The sequence below is a fragment of the Hydra vulgaris genome, chromosome 09 (assembly GCF_038396675.1).
Source record: "Hydra vulgaris chromosome 09, alternate assembly HydraT2T_AEP".
Taxonomy (NCBI): Eukaryota; Metazoa; Cnidaria; class Hydrozoa; order Anthoathecata; family Hydridae; genus Hydra; species Hydra vulgaris.
Window position 1 is genome coordinate 55,926,909 of NC_088928.1, and position 20,592 is coordinate 55,947,500.

Below are 20,592 nucleotides of genomic sequence, written 5' to 3' on the forward strand. Positions count from 1 at the left end.
GTCCCTAATACAAAGAAGGGGTTGGCGGGGGGTGGGGGAGGGGTTGAAATAAAAGGGGTGGAAATTTTAGTCCAGATCTAATTAACGATGGGGGGGTGGGGGGTGGACGGGGTTAATAAAAGGGGGAAGGGGTGGGAATTTTTTTATGTTACAATATAACGTATACAATTTTTTACGAAACACGCATAAAACTATTTAAATCTAGCATGACTTGCGGTCAAATGCGCATTTTCTAACAGCTGTTTTAAAATAGTTTCAATAGGATTGATATAAGTTTTATACTTTAATAGGTTGATATAAGTTTTACACTTTAATAGGTTGATATATAGATGGGCGACAGAAATAATGTCGAAAAATGATTTTCAGAATACTGTCGAATATATTAAAAAGGCCTAATGTCGCAAAAAAAAAGGAATATTGTCGCAAACGAATCTAAGGAATAGTGTCGAAAACAATAAAAACGGAATTGTGTCGCAAATGAGTTTAAGGAATAGTGTCAAAAACAAAAAAAACGGAATAGTGTGGCAAATGAATTTAAGGTAATATCTTTGATTTTCAAAAATTTTGACATTTATTTGTTTTAAGGTATTAAATAATTTTTGAGGATTTTTTAAGACCTTTTGTTACCCATGGTTATTCTAGACTTTTGTTTGTTTTATAAAAGTTTCATTTTTGGAAGTTTTTATCATAAACTTTAAATAAATTTCCTTAAATGATAAAACATTTGTGTCATTTGTATAAAGCGTTTGACAACGACCTGTTTTTCCGATTCAATACTGAATCAGTATTATTATTTGAGGGTTTCAATTAAAAAAAAGGTTCAGTAGAGTATATAGTGGATAAATATTACTAAGTTCTTATTGTGCGATTCGTAAAGTATAAATAGTTTTCTGTCTCTTCATTGCTAAGAACAACGTGTCTCAATAGCTTCTCCCCGCCCCCCCTCCCACCTATTCAGCCGCCTGATCAAAGTTACCTTTTTTTTGGAAACAACAGGTAACAGTATTAAATGTTTTCAATTATATATATATATATATATATATATATATATATATATATATATATTATATATATATATATATAAATTAGTAAAAACATTTATCTAATTTTGATTACTTCAACACTCTGTTTCACCATCAGTAGGTTCAGGAAGAATCTTTTCTTCCTGAACCAAATGATGGTGAAACACATTTTTACTAATTTATTATTGCTCTGTTCATTTAGAACATTGAGCACTCTATTTGTAGAATACACTAACATAATTTATAACTTATATATATATATATATATATATATATATATATATATATATATATATATATATATATATATATATATATATATATATACATATATCAATTATATATACATTGATCAAGGTAAAATTTTCTATCCAACCGTATAAAGTTTATAAGATTTTAGGTGTCAAAATAGACCCTTATATACCCCTAAAATTGCCCCAAAAGGGGTATTACTGTAGCACAATCAACTGGGTTTTTTTTACGCCCACCCAAAGCCTGTGCACTTTCTCTCTGCCAAGTTTCAGCATTATACTATTTTTGTCTGAGTTTGACCCAATTTTTCGCTAACTCTCTCCGACTACAGTTCCGTTTTTACTATTTGCGACACTATTCTGTTTTTAATATTTGCGACACTATTCCGTTTTTAATACTTGCGACACTATTCCTTTTTTATGATTTCGACACTATTCCTTTTATTATTTTTGACACTATTCCTTTTTTTCGTTTTCGACACTATTCCGATTTTACTATTTGCGACATTATTCCTTTTACTATTTGCGACACTATTCCTTTTTTTTTTGTTTCCAAAAATTTAATAAACGTCCCCCCCCCCCTTTTTTTATTTTTATTAGGAACTCGAGAGTACAACAGCAAAATTGTATTTTATTCTTGTACGTGTATAATGAGTAAGAAACAAAATTTTAGATAAACAAACAAGATAAAAATATAGAATAAAATATAATAAAATAATATTTTGTAATGTGTATAACCGTAAAAATACTAGAGATATAATGCTTCTATAAACAAACGAAAAAACAAAAAAAATTAGCTACGACAACCAAAGTAGGATAGAGTTCTAAGGGTAGAAGGATTCTATTTTTGATGTGGGTCTAAGAGGTTACGTATCAGTTTTTCAGAAAAAAGGTCATAGGTAGAAGTTTTTTTTTTCCGGTATGTTATTGGTGATTAAAAAAACTCTCTAAACTTTAATTATCAGCTTACAAGGCAAATTCTTAAGTATATTTTTAATTCAAAATGACGCATACATTAGAAGAGACACTTCAATCAAAAACCTCAAACTTCAGAAAAAGGTATCAAAAATGGGATCTAACACATAGAAAGTGTATAGAAAAGATAGTAAGGTTCAATTAGTTTTAAGACGGAATAGTGCATAATTTTTTTGAAATAAGCAACATTTTTGGGTGTTATGTGGTTCAATATGTCAATGTGTTTTGTGGCATTAAGAATTTATTGCTTATACAACAGTTAATACCTATTATATGAAAATTAGTATAAATAAAAAGACTGACTATGTTTCTGGATTCATTTCTCTTGAGTCATGTTGCTATGAATTCCTTTTGATAATCATTAAAGATGTAATAATATCATGTTTTCAACTAAAATTTGTAGATAACGCAGCGTAGCAGTTTTGAAGGATTGCACATTGAATTTTTATTATATAAACATGTCGTTTTGTAGGATAATGAATCTCTAATATATAACACAAAAAATTTTGAATAATTTTGAATTAAGTTTTTGCTTTAAATTCTTCCTTAAAAATAATTTCATCATGCTTTGACTTTTATAAGTACATCGACTTTTAAATTTAAATATCATGTATTCAATTTGAAGAATTATAATATGATTTATTCTATATATTAAGAAAATTTGGAAAAAAAAACTATGGAAATTGAACCACAAGATTATTCTGCATTCCATACTCAATGACTTCAATCATATTTTGCTATAAGTTGGTATATTTTATTTAAATAAGTTGGTATATATCTAAAAGATAAAAATGTAACTTGGACCCACATTACCCCACTGAACGGGGTAATGTGGGTTTAAATAATACAGCTCCAATTAGTGCTCCTTACACATTTAAAAATTTATGTATAAACTTTTTTTGATGCAGTTTACTAAAGATGATGTCTAATCATAGTTTTCTTAAATAATTTTCTTAAAAAAAAAATTGTTTTGCTATAACTATTTTTTGCTCAAAGTCAAAAATAGATAAAAAATAGGCTCAGATTACCCCACCCTACCCTAACGAAACTCTAAACTAGCAAAGTTTTTAGATTTTACAAGTGGGTGGGGCAAAATGGGCCAGTTAAAAAGCAGCAGAAGTAATCCTTTCATGTAAAGCTTTAAAAATGATAAAAAATGAAGGCTATCTATCATTTAAACACGTTCAGACATTAAACACTAAAAAAAGTAAAATACCCATATAAACTACCCGCCCATACAACCGTAAACCACGAAAAAGAAATAACAACTAAAATAAAATTTTTTTTTGTGTTTTATTTTAAAATATCTCCGCTCTTCCCTAACCTATATATTATTAAATTGGTAACTGCTACTAAATTTAGAACTAAACAAAAAAATATTATGGATCACATAAATCATACAGAAAATATCCTGAAACTATTTGGCAACATTTTTGATGATAATGTAGAACAAATTTAAATATGCCATATGTATCAGCAGCTTTTCTAATTCTAAGTTCCTTTTTACTCACAGTTAGAACTACATTTTATCCTATTTTGAATGATTAAGCTTTCTTATATAATTTTTTATAATCGTTTTTACATTAAATACTATTAATATCGAAGTTAAGTTATAAAAAATGTTACACCACGGCGAGAGTTTCTACACTTCTCAATATGAGCAGAATTAAACAAATCTTTTTTGCCAGATATTTGAAACAGTCTAAAAAGTTACCATTATCAAGATTTCCAAACGCTTTTGTTGATCTTCGAAGCGCTAATCCACGCGAGACAAAAAAATTTAAAGTCGATACAACCTTCCTTGAAACTTTTTCCAATAACCTCTTTCATATTTTTTCCAATTACAACTTTCATTTTCAAACAGTTGAACAATACGTTTACCTAGAATTAGTACTTTTGATAAGCTTGTCGCATAAGTTTTCTGTACCAGTCTGTCTTCACCTGATTGCTCGTGACATGCAAATCTATTAATATGAGTCTATGAACCAAAACCATTGTTTGGAAATGTCCTTTCATTAAAAAGTTTATACACAAAACATAACAAGCGTCTAGTTGAGTCAAAACATAACAAGTGTCCAGTTCTAAGAAAGTAAACCGGTTTCAATTGAATATCTACTTTACAATGATGTGTATTTTTTTGTAGGAAGCCCAAGATGTTTGAAGAGGACAGTATATAGCCTACAAAAGTTCAATCAGAAGATATAGAGCTTATCAAGGAAATAGAACTTTTTAATATTAGTGTGATGATTATGATCTGGAGTTCTATTATTAAAAGCATAAAAAAAACTTCAGAATAAACATAAGTTTATTGTTAACCTTAAAAAAACTTATTAAGAAAACTTCAGAACTTCGTAAGCTTATTGTTGACCTTATTAAACATAAGGTCTTTGTTGACACGAGAGTTGTTTAAAAGCTATAGGGATTTCTTTTCACTTTCTTGATAGATATATGGTCCAATTATAATCACTAGGAGCAAGAATAAAATGTCTCATAGATATGGAAGAATACGCTATCTATATCAGCTGTCGCTCAGATTGCAAGTGTTCACTACATTAACTCAACTCTGACTCCATTTCCAGTTTCTATGCTGCAAAAACTTTTTAACCTGTACTACAACAGCATTGATTCTTTCCTTCGAAACTAGTGTATTTATTTAAGAAGCTTCGTTTTTACAGAAATTTTGCTTGGGAATAAAAAATGGAAAATAAATGCTCATAACCTGATCCAAATCATTCGTTCCACGAATCTCGAGTATTTCCAAACATCAATAAAATTCCAAACGTGCACTGCGAATGTTTTTAAGTACGCCGCTCCAAACTGTTCAGAAGATCAACCATTTAATACACTAAAGCGGATAAAGAGTGTCTTATGTTCAGCAATAAAGAGTAACAAACGCTGGAACTTTTAATTGAAAAAAAGTTTAAAATATGTTTATAACCAATATAAATTAAGCAAAAGTTGTTTATCAACCAAACAAATGATATTTGAAATTTTTTTTATTTTTTTTTTATTTTTTCAAATAAATTTTTACAGAAAATTAGACTATATTATACAAAATTTTATATTTCAAATATATTAGCATTAGAAATCTTTTAAAATGTCATCAGCATCCACAGCATCAAGTAGTCATCAACTATTTTTGGTATCATAATAAGAGAATTTCCATAATGGTACTATGTGGACATTGACAATAGTATACATTGTTAAACTGTTATGATGATTTCCCAGCTCAACCATTAGAATTATGTCCATTTGTGCAAAGTCTTAAATTATTTGTTTAACTTTGAAAACATGATATACGTATATGAGTACAACATGTTTTTAATTTTTACTGCAACTAATTAAAATATACTATTATAACAGTATGTTTATTGACATACAAATATCAGTGGCAAAAACAAAAACTACCAACAAATTCTTAAAACAATTGCTTGAAAATTGCTTAAAGATAAACAAACACAAAAAAAATATTGGTGTGTAATAAAGACAATACGGTGTGTAATAAAGACGTTACTTTACGGTGTGTATTAGAGGTAATACTAGAAGCACTTCAAGAAATATCTTTAACTTTAAATCTGCATCAAAAGACAAAACAAACTTTTTCAAACTTTCCGAAAAAATATTGTACTTTGATTTTAGCCTTGTATTTTATTATAGATATTTAAAAATTGAAAAAACAAAAAACTTGAGCCAATAAAACTAATACAATAAAAATTTTTATAAAATTATTTTAATATAATAAAAAATATAGTTTATGCATTATTTTTATTAAATATTACTAATAGTACTAATTCCTATAACGGGAATTTTAAAAGGAATCAGTAATGATAAAATTAGAATAAATAATCTTACAAAAAGCTTACAAACAAACACCATTTGTTTGTAAACTAAGCATTAATTCCAATTACAAATTTATTTAAGTTCAAAGAAGGATCTTGCCCAAAAGACTAGACTTCACAACTCACAAAAATGTTATTCATAGAACCTTCTGTGTCGGGAACACGTTGTTTACTTATTATCCTGCTAAAAGTTATCGCAATTTTGTTAATAAACCTATATTAATTAAAACCGTCTTGTTTTTTTCCTCAAACATTGACGCTTTGGAAATCTCTCCTGTCTTTCTCTGATTATTTTTGGTTTTGTTTTTTTGTTCTTTATTACGATATTTAAAAGAAGAAAAAAACTAAAAAACTTTAAACTTTTTTTTGTTAATGACTTGCACCAACTGAACTGCTTAGATTTTCGATCGGTTGACTCATGTGTAAAATTATAATTTAGAAAATAATTTTCTAATAAAACTTTTCCATTTTCTAAACAAATATCACTTCTTGTGCCCATTGAACCTTGTTTATAAAATATAATCTCTGAAGTCTTATCTAACGTAATAAAAATAGTTTTGTACTGAGGTACTTCCAATCTGTACCGTGACTTCCAACTCATACAATCTACAGTTTTTACTGTTTTTCTGTCAATCGTTTTCCTGCTCTTTAAATAATGTGCTTCGTGCTTTGTTTATACTTTGTTAGTTTTTTATTAGTAAACTCTTAACTTTGATAGTTGTTGATGTGGGGAGTTGATATATTTTTTTAAAAATTGTTATCCGACCGCACGCTTAATCTAATGTTATCGAAGAAATTAGATAAAAAAAAGATATTTTATACAGAGTCTGAGTCAAAATCAGATTAAAAAAAAAAAAAAAAAAGATAGTTCTATGTACGTGTCATACATTTGCGCAATTCCTGTACTTCTTTAATAATACCCGGTGTGGAAGACCCAACTCTTTAACTGTTTTCATAAGTAATAAGGTTTAGTCAAGTCAATTAATTTAAAATTTAGTATTTATATAAGTACATAAAGTATAATAATGAAAGTAAAAGATGCGATTCCTCCTCAGGTACTTTCGTGGTATAATGCAAAAAGTTCCGGTAAAATGCCAACACACCCTCCTCACCGTCCAGAAAAGTTTAGATAAAACGAATAGAGCGTCCATTTCGTATAAAATATGTTGTGAGCAATACGAAGTTCTGCTGGAGATGCTTACTTGTAGATCTTTGCAAAAATTACCTTTACACCGAATTTCAAGAGCCTTTAAAGGAAATAAGGTCTACTAATCGCTTTTATTTGTAAAAAAAAAAAAAAAGGTTATTATAAATGAAATTATTAGACAATATAAATTTAGAAACAGTTTAACTTGCATCAAGGAATCAAAAAATTGATGAATATATATTTATTGAAAAAAAAAAGTGTTTTGAAAGTAGCATTGCATGATTTAAAAAAAGATTTATTTACATTATTATGATTCAATTCATCGAGCACTTTCTGTATGTGCAAAACAACAACAACAACAACAACAACACACACACACACACACACACACACACACACACACACACACACACACACACACACACACACGCACACACATTCCCGAAGTTCTAAAGTTATTTTATTTGAATGAAAAACTAAAATAAAAAGCAATCATTTAATTTATTGTGCAATCATTTGTTTCTTTACCATTTAATTTTTCTAATAAGTATACCAATTAATGATAATTAAAGGTTTAATGGTTATCCTAACTTTAGATTTTTTCTAATTAAAAAACCCGATTATATGTAAAGCACTAGGATAACCAACAATCAAAAACTTGATTTTTGACTTTTTACTTAGGGTGCAATTGTGTTTATTGCGTCTGTGCACCAGAAGCATTGCTCAGTTACAAATTTATGTGAGTATTTGTTTTAAATTTTTAAATTTAGTTTAACTATTATTTTAAATTTTAAAGTTGAAACAAAGTAAATTAAACCTGGCTTGTTATTTTGCTTTGCGTTAAATTAATTAAATTGAATTATATTTAAAACTAAAGTATATATAATCCATAGTTAGTGATAAAGTATTTAAGTGTATAGTATTTATACCATTTATATGAGTATTTTATTTTATTAAGTGAGAGTGTTTTTAAAAGGTAACCAACCCTGTTTTTTTAATTTTTAAAATTTTTTTAATTCATCTCCCCAAGGCCGAGAAGGCCACTACAGACGAGGAGGCTACTTAGTTTCGGTTATAACCCTCTCTCAACTCTATAACTCCAAAACACGAACCTTGATGAGCAAGGCCACTGCGCTGAGAAACAAGTTGAGTTCTTGAATGGATAAATTTTGTTTTCTATCGTTTTTGTCACTATGTGTGTTTTAAAAGATTTTATTTGATAATAGTATTATATAAATAAATATAATAATGTATAATAATAAAAACTGAAAAAATTAATGCTATGTATTTTTAGATTTATTTTATAACAAAATAGGAAGAAACAATTAGTAAAAAAATAATTACCATTACCATTGTCAGTTAAGAATTTTTGTATCAATAACTTAAATATATATAGTATAGCTTATATATAGTATATGTATAGCTTTTATAAACATGTCCTGAAACTTTTTTTTAGCTCAAAATAAGCTAAAAAGTTTTGAGTCTAGCCAAAAGAGGACGAACTTATTACTGAAAATGTCACTTAACTTATGTTACACGGACAACAAGGTAAAAAAATTGCTTCAACTTTCAGGTCAGATTTTTGTGAATCAGTAAAGCGGTTTGTATTAGAAACATTCGCAAGATATTGAGTATTCTATACCAATTTAAAAATTTATCAGAGGTGACTGGCTAAGGAAAATAAACTGGTTTTTTTGGTATTATACATTTAACTTATGTTACATCACTTACGTTACTGAGCGATAATTATTGTGGAGATTTTATATCTATTATTAAGAGTTAGAGTTATGTAACAAAAATTGCAAAAAGAATTGCAAAAGTATTGAACTCGTTTATTAAAAATAATTAACAAAGAAAATTTTAAAAAACTGGTGGCACTCTACCTTAGCGAATTTTCATAACATTTGTTAAAGTTATCATATCGAAAACAGTTTTTCCGCGAGACCAAAACCAACTTTAAAAAATTGTTTTAGTATTACAACTTTATTAATACTTATTTGAGTCATTTAAATAAGAAAATCTTTGGTTTGTTGAAGTTTTTACTTACACTTCTTATGTTTATGCGTATTGCCTTGTTTTCATTAGGTTGAATTTTTGAAATGCTGCAATTTATTTACATTTAAATCTTTTAAAATATTTTTTACGTAAAAACTGTGTAAAAATAGGAGGGAGAGGTTGAATGTCCTTCATCTAAAATATAGGGAAATTTTGATAAATATAGGGAAATTCAATGCCAATCAGGGTTGCTGTCCCAGCCGGCGTGATCGCTCTCTGCGGCCCTGGAGAGGGATTCAGATAAAAGTAATCATTTGTGAGAGGAGGGAATGGGTTAAGAATTGATAAATATAGGGTGACATGTTTTATCGCACTTAATTGCACTTACAAAAGATTTGATTTACTAAAACAAAAATTAAAATGGTTATAACCATATGAGGGGAAAGCAAATAGATTTTTTTTATTTATATCTAAATAAAAATATTTATATTATTTTTTTATTTATTTATTTATGTATATTTATATGTCAACCAAAATAAGAATACATTAACAAATAAAAAAATAATAATATAAACAATTTTAATTACCATTAAAGAAATAAAAGATTTTTTTTCTAAATTCTCCTAATATAAAAAGTTTCCATTAGAACCTTGTCAAATCAATGCAAATTACTTAATTACATAATTCATTTTGTTCACAAAAAAGCACCAGAACTTTAGTAAAACATTTAATATTCTTTCGCATATATTATTATAAAACTTTAGTTTTTAAACTAAATTTTAGAAAAAACAAAACTTTATCATGTTTTTGTTAACTTACATTACATAAAAATTGCAAAAATTCTTTTGTTATTTTCTTGAAATATATATATTTTATAAAGTATAAAATCTGACTAACAACAATTTGAACATGTTAGCTCCATTTTCATGTTAAATTAATTCCGATTATGCAAATAAATTTGTGGTTAAAATAACACGGTTTGTAGATTTGGGGTCTTAATATCAATGAAATACCCTTTGAAAATCCTTTTAGTTGGTAATAGTACATGTCAATGGGAGTCCATATTGAGGTGTTTTGAAATCCCTCATTAACATCCAAATGGAAATTTGTATCTCTAAGTATTTATAAACTAAATGATCTAAATTCTGACTTTGTCAGTGCTAATTTCATACAGTAAACATACTCTGTGAAAAAAATTAATAAAATAAGAAATGTTGCCAATCAAATATTTAAGTTTTCTTATTTTTATAACTTTTTTCAAAATTTGATTTATTACGTTGATTCAAGAGCATTTTTGAATGCTTGAACCTTGTGTCCATATCCAGAGTTTTTTCCGGAAGAGGCAGTTGTACAAAACAAAGAAAATTGTAAACAAGGTGTTTGTGAATATATTTTTTAAGTTTGAAGATGCCAATGTTTGCAAAAACCCATGAAGAATGCAGAAAATCTGTTTGTATCAAGGAATGAAAAAAGATGACCAGGAGCTGACCAAAAACTACAAATCAAAAATCCTTCAACAAATCTAGAAAGATCTCGATTTTAATGGGAGAGTGCCTTTGGCAACTTGTATCTCATGCTGATCTCAGATTGGAAAGCTTTGTGATGGGAAAACAACTGTTGTGCCAAAACTTTACCACTTTGAGACAATTTTAATCAAACTTGCAACTCGTTTTTCTAATGTTTGTGAGTGTTTGTTGTTGAGTTGTCAAAAAAATAAATTTAAACATAATGGTCTTGATACCAAAAAATGAAAAATAATGAAATATGTTATATTGTTTTAAAAAAAAGATTGGACAAAAGTTAAGGTTATATTTCAAATAATATATAAGAACAACAATTTACAAATGAAAAACCATTAAAAAAAAGCATTCTAATATTTTGTAGAACCTCCTTTTTCATGTAAGCATTGGTTTACTCTCTTTGGCATCGAATTTACAAGATCTTGACTTATTTCTTAAGGCACATTGTCAAGCAGTTTTCCTATTTCAATTTTTAATTGCTCAACATTTAAATTTTCAATTTTCCAAGATGATGATCTAACCATGACCATAAATTTTCTATACAATTTAAGTCAGAGCTGTTAGTAGGCCAAGACATTATCGATATTTCGTTGTCGCGAACCATTGTTTGCATATTTTTGCTGTATGACATGGCGCACCATCTTGTTGATATATGATATTACTGTTTTCTTCTTTAAATATATCAAATGAGGGAAGAAGGCAATTATCTAAAATTTCAATATATCTATCAGCATTAAGTCTACCTTCAAATAATTGATAGCATCCAAGTCCTGGATAATTCATGCAGGCCCAAATGCCTATACTCCCACTACCTTGCTTAGTTCGTTTTAATGTACAATTCGAATGAAATCTCTCTTTAAGTGATCGCCTTAGCATAACACTGCATTTTCGCATATCTACCTCAACATTCATTTCGTCAGAGAATATAACATTTTGCCACTTGCAATCAGGCTAATTTTTATGTTGATTGCACCATGCAATCCTTGCTTTTTGCTGTTTCTTTGAAAGTCTTGGCTTTTTGCATGCAGATCGCCACATAATTATTTCTATGAAGAATTCTTCTAACAGTCCTTGAACTCACTTTTATTCCAGATGTATTTTTTAATTTATAGCAGATAGGGCTTGACGATAATTTTCTGTCATGTTTCATTAAACGAATTAATAAACATTCATCTCTTTGTGTTGTTACAGCTGGCTGACCAGATCGTCGCAGATCCTTAATGTCACCTGTTTCAGTAAAGCGTTTAAAATACGTGCAACAATTGAATATGCAATATTTAACTTATTTGCTATTTGACGATGATATATATATATATATATATATATATATATATATATATATATATATATATATATATATATATATACATGTATATATATATACATATATATATATATATATATATATATATATATATATATATATATATATATATATATATATATATATATATATATATAAAATATATATATATATATATATATATATATATATATATATATATATATATATATATATATATATATATATATATATATATATATATATATATGTATATATATATATACATATACATATATATGTATATATGTCATGTTTCATTAAACGAATTAATAAACATTCATCTCTTTGTGTTGTTACAGCTGGCTGACCAGATCGTCGCAGATCCTTAATGTCACCTGTTTCAGTAAAGCGTTTAAAATACGTGCAACAATTGAATATGCAATATTTAACGTAGTTGCTATTTGACGATGATATATATATATATATATATATATATATATATATATATATATATATATATATATATATATATATATATATCACCCCTCGGAATTAGTATTGGCATTCAGCAATGCTGACCTAACTGCCGACCTGAAAGTGTTTGAGTTCAGCAAAAAAATTGCTGAACTTGTTTCTGCTTTATGGTAAGCCCTTTGTGCCAAATTTTTTTTTCAAAATTAAATGTTGACACCTTAAAAAGTAATTAGTTGTATAATTATTTTAAAAAAAAACTTCTTTATATGGAAACTTGATAATGAAGGTATCAATATTCCTTTGAAATATTGTAAAAATAAGTATATTTTTAACAAATAAAGTTTAATCCATAAAAAGAAGTTTTATTTTAAAACCTATATAACATTTTTTTTTTTTTTTAATGTGTAGGCATAGCGTATTTTTAATTTATTTTTACTTTTAAGTTTTCAAATAAAATAAAGAGTTAAAAAATAAATACTGAATAATGCAAAATGTCTTAATCAAAGAAATTGCTTTTAAAACTAAAAGTTATAAAACTGTTTTATTTAATTTAGATAATTTGCAAAAGTCCAGGTAAGATATTTTACAAACTTTTATACTTGATAAATTAACATTGATAAATGGTAGATGCCTGGTAGTTTATTGAATTTTTTATTGTAAATTTGATAATAATAAGTGTAAAAGTCAATGTCAAAAGATTATTTATTATTGTAATTTATATATAGGTGAGATCTAAATATCAGTGTGTATAAAGTTTTTGGAGGTAATCAAATAAACCTCACTTGTTTTAGATAAATCAACTAGTTTATGTATTTTTATGATAAAAATTTGAATATTCTATTTGGTGGTGACTATTGGTATTTGACTTTTTTTACTATTTGGCAGAATATACTATTTGGCAGAATGAAAATATATATTCTGTGTTTGGCAGAATATTGCAAATTATTTGACGGAATACCAGATGGTAACAAAAAAAAGGTATTAAGTTATGATAAAAACATTTTCATCATTTGATGATTGCAAATTCCTCATAAACTATACATACTTTCAAAAGTAGCCATTCACTATTATCACCAGCAAATAATAAGAAAATTTCAAGTTCTGTTAGGATGATCTTTTGCTTTTACTTACAACTTGTTTTGGGTTTGTTGTCCAATTTAAGCAAACAGTTTCATGTAAAAACTAATCTCCTTTGCAATCAGACTTTTCTTTTCCACATCTTCATATGTGTGCAAATTTTTTGTAAAGATTGGTGTGATCGTTTTTATTTACATCACTTTTTATTACAAAGTGGAGATTAATCATCATCGTTTCAACTAGGCATAGGTGAGGGTTCATCGGTGTCAAGCAGTCCTTTACTGAGAAGAATTAACTCTTTACTGATCAGATTCTCAGAGCTTTTAAATTGTTTTGAAACATGCATCAATAAAAAGGCTTCTGTATAATTGATGTTCCCATTAAAGTTAAACCGTAAGTTAAACCTCATTAAAGTTCATTTTAAATCATTTTAAATAAGTTTAATAAGTTTAATCTTTCATCTATCATCTGCTACTTAAATTATCAGAAGAAAGCAAAAATCCTAAGCTAGTTAATTTTGAATGGTTTGAAGAGTATAATAGTTTTAATGACTATAATTAAAACAAATTAATGTAACAGTCAATAAACAATGCATGCTGTGACATGTTAACATATCCACTTCAATAAAGCAAATCTGGGCCCCGGCTAAAATGGGATTTTTTTGCAAACCTGGCTCCAGCCCCGTCAAAATTATAAGATTTAGCAGGGGTTGATTGCCGGGGCTAGAAAAAAATGTGTAATACTTAATATATTATAATTTCATGCTTACGTTTACTATTTATTAAATACTGACATTTATATATTTTTAAACTCTAATTTAGAAAAAAACTGGATTAATAAAAGTTTTTATGAAGGGACAGATACAGTAAATACAAAAAAAGCATGAAGGGACAAATACAGTAAAATGATGCAACTTGTTGAATAAATAGCTAAGCAAGAATGAGTTTATCATCATAGAGATGATAGCTCATTTGAGCATTGACCATGATTGTATTTGTAGAAAAAAGAAAGAAATGCATCTTTACAACAATGGGAGAGTGGCTCAAGCTTGGCAGATAAAGCAGGTCTAATTACATTTACAATGTGCTTTTAGACTTTGTTTGAGAGTAAAAGGGTTGTTATTTGTCAATATAGGAAAGCCAACAGTATTGCAATATTTTTTTTAGTAAATCTTTTAGAGATCAAATTTAATATCGGCTGCTTGTTCTAAGTAATTAAAAAGTTTTGTCAAGACAAGAGTATAAAGTTGAGTTGTCAGCAAATAGAGTCACTTTAGATTTCATAAAGAACCTTGTGGTATCCTTAAAGTTACTTGAAATAAAGAAGAGGGTAGGCTTTCAAGAATAACTTTACTACTTCAGTTAGAAAGAAATAATTTAATAAAGTCAACGCTTATATAAAAAAAATAGTAACAGAGTGAAGACTAATCGTAGGATAGTTGGATAGATCAAAGTGTTTTCTAGAGTTTTGAGAAATTGGAACCACTTATTTAGTACATATTAGCAAAATTGATGGAAGTCTATTCTGGAACACAAACTGTAGAAGTGTTTAATTGAGAATTAACTTTAGCAAAGTAGGCAAGAGTGATTTCCATGTTTAACAATGGTTTAATCTGTTTAACTGTCAGGAAGAGTATGGCCATTATATTCAAGAGTCAAATTAGAGTAAGATCTCTTTGCAAATAACTCTGCTTTATTCTGGGGAGAAGTAAAAAGATCAGACCCATGAGTTAGAGATTAAATGTTAGACTTACTTTAGTTAATGACATTGTTAAAGACTAACCAAAAGTCTCTAGAACCTAACATTTGAGATAAGATACAAGATTTAGTAAACTGAGAATGACAGAGCTTAACATCAGAGAGGACATTTTTATATTGGCTCCTTGCAATAATAAAAGGACACTTGTTCTTAAAAGAGATGTTCTTATAAAAGAAGATGAAAAAATGATTAATGTTGAAAAATGTGGAGTAGAATGAGGCTTTACTTAAAATTTAAGAGAAGTAATAAAAGCTTCCAAACTTCTATTCCAGAAGGAATAAAAGCTTCTTAAATGCACTTTATGCATACATATTATGGATATAAACATATCTGTTTGCTATTTATTTAGATGCTGGCATGCAATATCTTTTTATTCTTATATTAACTTAGGTATTTATATGGTGTAGTATTTGCTGAAAGAGAAGATGATCTGATGGATGTGTGGTGTGACTAGCAAGACAAGAAAAGGAGACATTCTTATACAGATCTGAAAAAATGAACAATGTTTTTTAGAAAAGATTAAAGTAATTTAGGTATTTAGAGAGGTAGCAGCTTCTGTAGAAAATGACAGTGGTAGAAGTAAGAAAATTTGAAGAGAGTGCCTTACATATTGTATGAATGAGCTTTAGTTAGGAAAAAAAAAAGCTCTAGATTGTTTATATTAGAGTTTATATGATGATGATGATGATGATGATGATGATGATGATCATCATCATCATCATTATCTTCATCATCAGGCTTTAGCCTTCCTCTTTTATGCTGTTTATGATGAGGATAATAATGATGATTATGATGATCATGTTGATCATCATTATATTTATATATGCATATATATACAAAATATAACATGAATTATGAATAAAAAAAACAATTTTAGGATGTATAAATGTTTATGCAGCCCCAGTCACAAACCCCGACTCAGCCCCAGCTATATTTTATCAAACCTGGCCCCGTTCAAATATCAACCCCAGTCACTTACTAGTTCCGGTTAGTGTTTTTAATGTGCATTATTGAGGCCACATAAAGAATCCTTTTTTTATGACTTGATTAGCACATATGTCTTGGCACTTACTTCACCTATTTTTTTGTGAAACGAAGTTTGAATTTTCTGTCTGTTCTTTTATATGCTTTTGTTTAGCACCTCTTCACTTGATTAGCTTTCTCTTCTTTTTTTTATTGTTCACCTTTTTTCCAAGAGTGACTCTTTTTGATGTTATTTCTGATTTAATTGATTGAGCTATTTCTCTTTATCCATCAGTCAATATTGTTGTTATTGGTGACTTTAATGTTAAATTATTGTATAATTATAATTAACTAGTGTTGTTACGACTATTAAATAGTTTGACTGTTAACTAAATCAACTAATATATTTTCTAAAATCGACTGATACATTTTTGAAATAGACTAAAAGTCAATTTAGTTGAATTATGAGAATAATTTTTTTGAAATAAATTTTAATATAAATAATAAAGTAATTTATATTCGCTTTCTATTTTTGAATATCAAACTATTTAAATAATAATGGAAGAGAGAAGTGCTGCTCTGACAATGACACAATCTATTCCCAGACCCTAATGATATAGGAATCGCCTTAAATACTGGCTTTGTATCAAAAAAGTGATTACAATCATATTTACAATGTGATTTTATAGATTAATGACATTTAGATTTTGGAGTTTCACAACTTAATTTTGCCCCAGGGCCCCGAGCAAGCTTGCAGTGGCTCTGTATGAAAGTATTTATGAAAATTATAACCATCTAGTAAATAAAAGAAAAAAAAATGAATAAAATACATAATAGAAAGTTTAATTAGGTATAAACAATGCTAACATGCTATGAATTAGCCATTAACCATCCCTTTATAAACAAATATGTAATTTGTTTATGTATATTGTTTGTAAAATGTAAAAAATCCACTTATATAACATTTTATTCAGGATCGTATGTAATATCGTAAGTAAACTTTTCTAATAATTACAAGTCGTTTTTGCTCAAGCTGTTTTGTTTTGATTTTTTGTATGTATGTTAATATATTTAAAAAAATTGACAATATTGAAAAAAACACGAAACATATTAGGCCGGGTGAATAAAAAAAGCAAATGCTTTTACTCTTGTCAATGCCTGGTCAACTGCTTTTACTCAGTAATTGGTCACTTTTACTCAGTAATTAGTCAAGTGAATAAAAACTTCAGCAGTTTTTATTCACGTAAAGTTGAGCAATTTACTCAGTAATTGCTCAGCTTTACGTGAATAAAAACTTAAGGAATATTGCTAAAATTTTTATTCATGTAAAGCTGACCAATTACTGAGTAAAAGCAATTGCTTTTTTTTTATTCACCCAGCCTATTGTCTCATCCAAGTGAAAAATTTAAAACTCCAATTTTAGATTTGCCCCTCTTGATAATTTCTGATTGCTAAAATTGCGTCATCTGCTTCTTAGACTTTTAAAAATGATAGGCGAGCTTTTTTCGTAAATCGTTAAAGCTATTATATTTTGTTGCTATAAATATATAAGTAAGATTGAAAAAATTTCAAAATTTATTACGCTAAGAGGAGGTCTTAAATCCCCTAAAATAACACTGATGACAGCGCGCTAAACCACTGAGCTATCAATGAAATGCATTTAGCAGAAAAACAAACCTAATTATAAGTCTCTTATAAGCTCTATGTATGCGGAAAAGGTGCGCATGTTGATTTTTTTGCTCTTGAAGTTTTTTTTCAGAACAAAATTATTTTACTAAAAATTATTGAAGTAAATAAGGGATAGGTATAGAAATAATTGGTGTGGAATAGATATATATAGAAATGGTAGGTTTGGTAAAGACCCATATTTTATGGATCTGGAAAGCTAGGATATATAAGGAAAAAGTATAAAAAAGTTTAGTTTAGAATAGAATTACAAAGACCTGTATTTTTACGGGTCCGATCTAGCTAGTTTTTAATATTATTTGGGGATAAAAATGGATGCTTCTTTGTTACCTTGGCTTTAACATATTGTTGAGTAAGCCTTTTTCTAACTGTCAAAGCATTAATTTGCAGGCCAAGAGTATTTTTTATTTCTTTTGACGTTGAAAATGGATTCCTTTTGGAATAAAGAACAATATTTTTGTGATCTCTTCTAGGCGTTTTCTAGTTCCAACCACACGTTTCAGGTGTATTTTCTTTTTTAATTGAATTGCTAATTAAACAGTCTTTTAAATTTGAAATTTCTTTCAAAGTTCTATTCCAGTTTTGCAAATTTTTAATTAAATTTCTTTTAGTTTTCAAACAATATACGATATGCCCCATTTTTCTTAAAAAAATTAATATTTTCTTTTTAATTCAGCAATTTTCGTAATAACTGCTAATAAAATTAATCTTTTAACTAAATAAATTAATAATTGTTGTAAATAGTTTAATTTAAAATAAATATAACCTATTATTTTGCACACCTTAAAGGAAAATAAAATAAATACAGGCTCAAACTTGTTTATACATCACCAGCAAACAACACAATATACATAAGAAAGTGAGGTTAAATATCTGTGGGATTCCTGTGTTTATTGTCACGCACGTTCATAAATATGATGTGGTAGACGCATTATGCTTATTGTTACTGCACACCACTGTATATAAGTTTGTTTTAAAGGTGAAATTATTAATTTATTTTTTCAAAAAATTTTAAATTTTGAATTTTTTTTTGTTTTAAAATGTATAGCATTTTCAAATAATAATATTTTTTCCAAAATTAGTAATAAAACCATAATCTGTATTTGGTATAAATTGATCAAATTGTTTTTGAGATAAGTAGCTTTTGAATTATTTGAAATTATTTTGTCAAATTAAAATCACAATTTATTGTTCTTTTAATTAGTTAATTTCCGGATTATTTAATAACTTGAAGGTTTTTTTAAATAACTTTATTGCATTTGTTCTGATCCTAATTTTATTTTCGTTTGTCACTAAATAAAATGATCATAGATTATTATTATTTATTTCTTTAATAAAGTTTAATATTCAGAAATAAAATTATACAGGGCTGGAAACTAAGTTTTTGCCGACTTACGAGAATCACAAAACATACAACAAGAAATTTATTAATCATCCTCTCTAAGGAATTCGAAATAGTTACCATCACTCTCAATGCATCTTCGCCATCTGTCCGGCAGCTTGGCAATGCCAGTTGCGAAAAATTCAGGGGGCTTTGCATTGATCTAGAGCTGAACATCCACAATTTCGGCAGCATTGTTGAAAATTTTCCCCTTCAAAGCCGATTTCACTGGTGAAAATAAATAAAAATCTGACGGAGCCACTATTTCCACAAATTTCCACTCTTTTAGCTTTCTCTGTCAAAGTTCATTGATGCAATCAAAAAAAAGCAAAACAAAACCCTTGGCAATAATTCCTATAAAACAAAAATGCCTGAATATTATTTATTTTCATTTATTAAGTGCAATTATAAAGTAAGAATATTCTATGAATACATAGAAACACAAACGATTTACTTCTCTCACATAAACACATAGATATAACAAATTATAACTCGGTAAAAACTTAGTTTCCAACCCTGTATTACTGCATTTAAAATAAAATTTTAAACTTTTGCGCATACAATTTTGTATTATAAAATATTTTTCAAAGGTTAAAATTTAGCATATTTTCTTAAATTATTTTCTGAAATTGATATAATTGGTTTTTAAGGTTTTAAAATTAAAAAATAAAAAAGTTTTTGGTTTTTAAAAAAAAACCTGATCACAATCATTAATTTAAATGTTTGATTAAATTGATGTCCAAATATTTGTAGTAGGTTGATTTACGTTCATTTACTTTTTTTTTACATTTACATTTTTTTTACTGTGCATACAGTTATTATATTAAGTTAGTTTTTAAAATATTGGTTTGGGTATTTAACACCACCTTATCCAATTTTGATTATATAATTTAATTTTAGCTTTATTTTTATACTCATATTTTTCTTTTTCTTTTTAGATTTTGGTCACAAACTGAGACAAGAAGAAACTTAAGTATTACAACTATAAAGTGTATGTTTAATGATTTTAAGCATTACAACTATAAAGTGTATGTTTAATGATTTTAAGCATTACAACTATAAAGTGTATATTTAATGATTTTAAGCATTACAACTATAAAGTGTATGTTTAATGATTTTAAAATCATCAATTTTTTATTTGGTTTGAATTAATATTATTGTGAGTTTAGTTGGGTTTGAATTAATATTTTTTTTCAAACCAAGTCAAAAAACTCAATAG

At 27.4% G+C, this 20,592-nt stretch overlaps 1 protein-coding gene across 2 annotated transcripts in view; it reads left to right on the plus strand.

Annotated features, from left to right (window-relative positions):
* Positions 1–7,160: 7,160 nt before the first annotated feature.
* Positions 7,161–20,592, plus strand: part of LOC100199340 (dihydrolipoyllysine-residue succinyltransferase component of 2-oxoglutarate dehydrogenase complex, mitochondrial) — a 31,773-nt gene continuing 18,341 nt past the window's right edge. The window contains exons 1-4 of one of the 2 annotated variants that reach the window (XM_065806105.1): positions 7,161–7,350; positions 7,916–7,973; positions 13,063–13,081; positions 20,312–20,364. In XM_065806105.1, the coding sequence (XP_065662177.1) occupies positions 7,282–7,350; positions 7,916–7,973; positions 13,063–13,081; positions 20,312–20,364 (199 nt within the window). In that variant the 5' untranslated portion in view covers positions 7,161–7,281. Of the gene's footprint in view, positions 7,351–7,915; positions 7,974–13,062; positions 13,082–20,311; positions 20,365–20,412; positions 20,476–20,592 lie in introns of those variants that run through there. The other variant, XM_065806106.1, reaches the window with a different exon arrangement.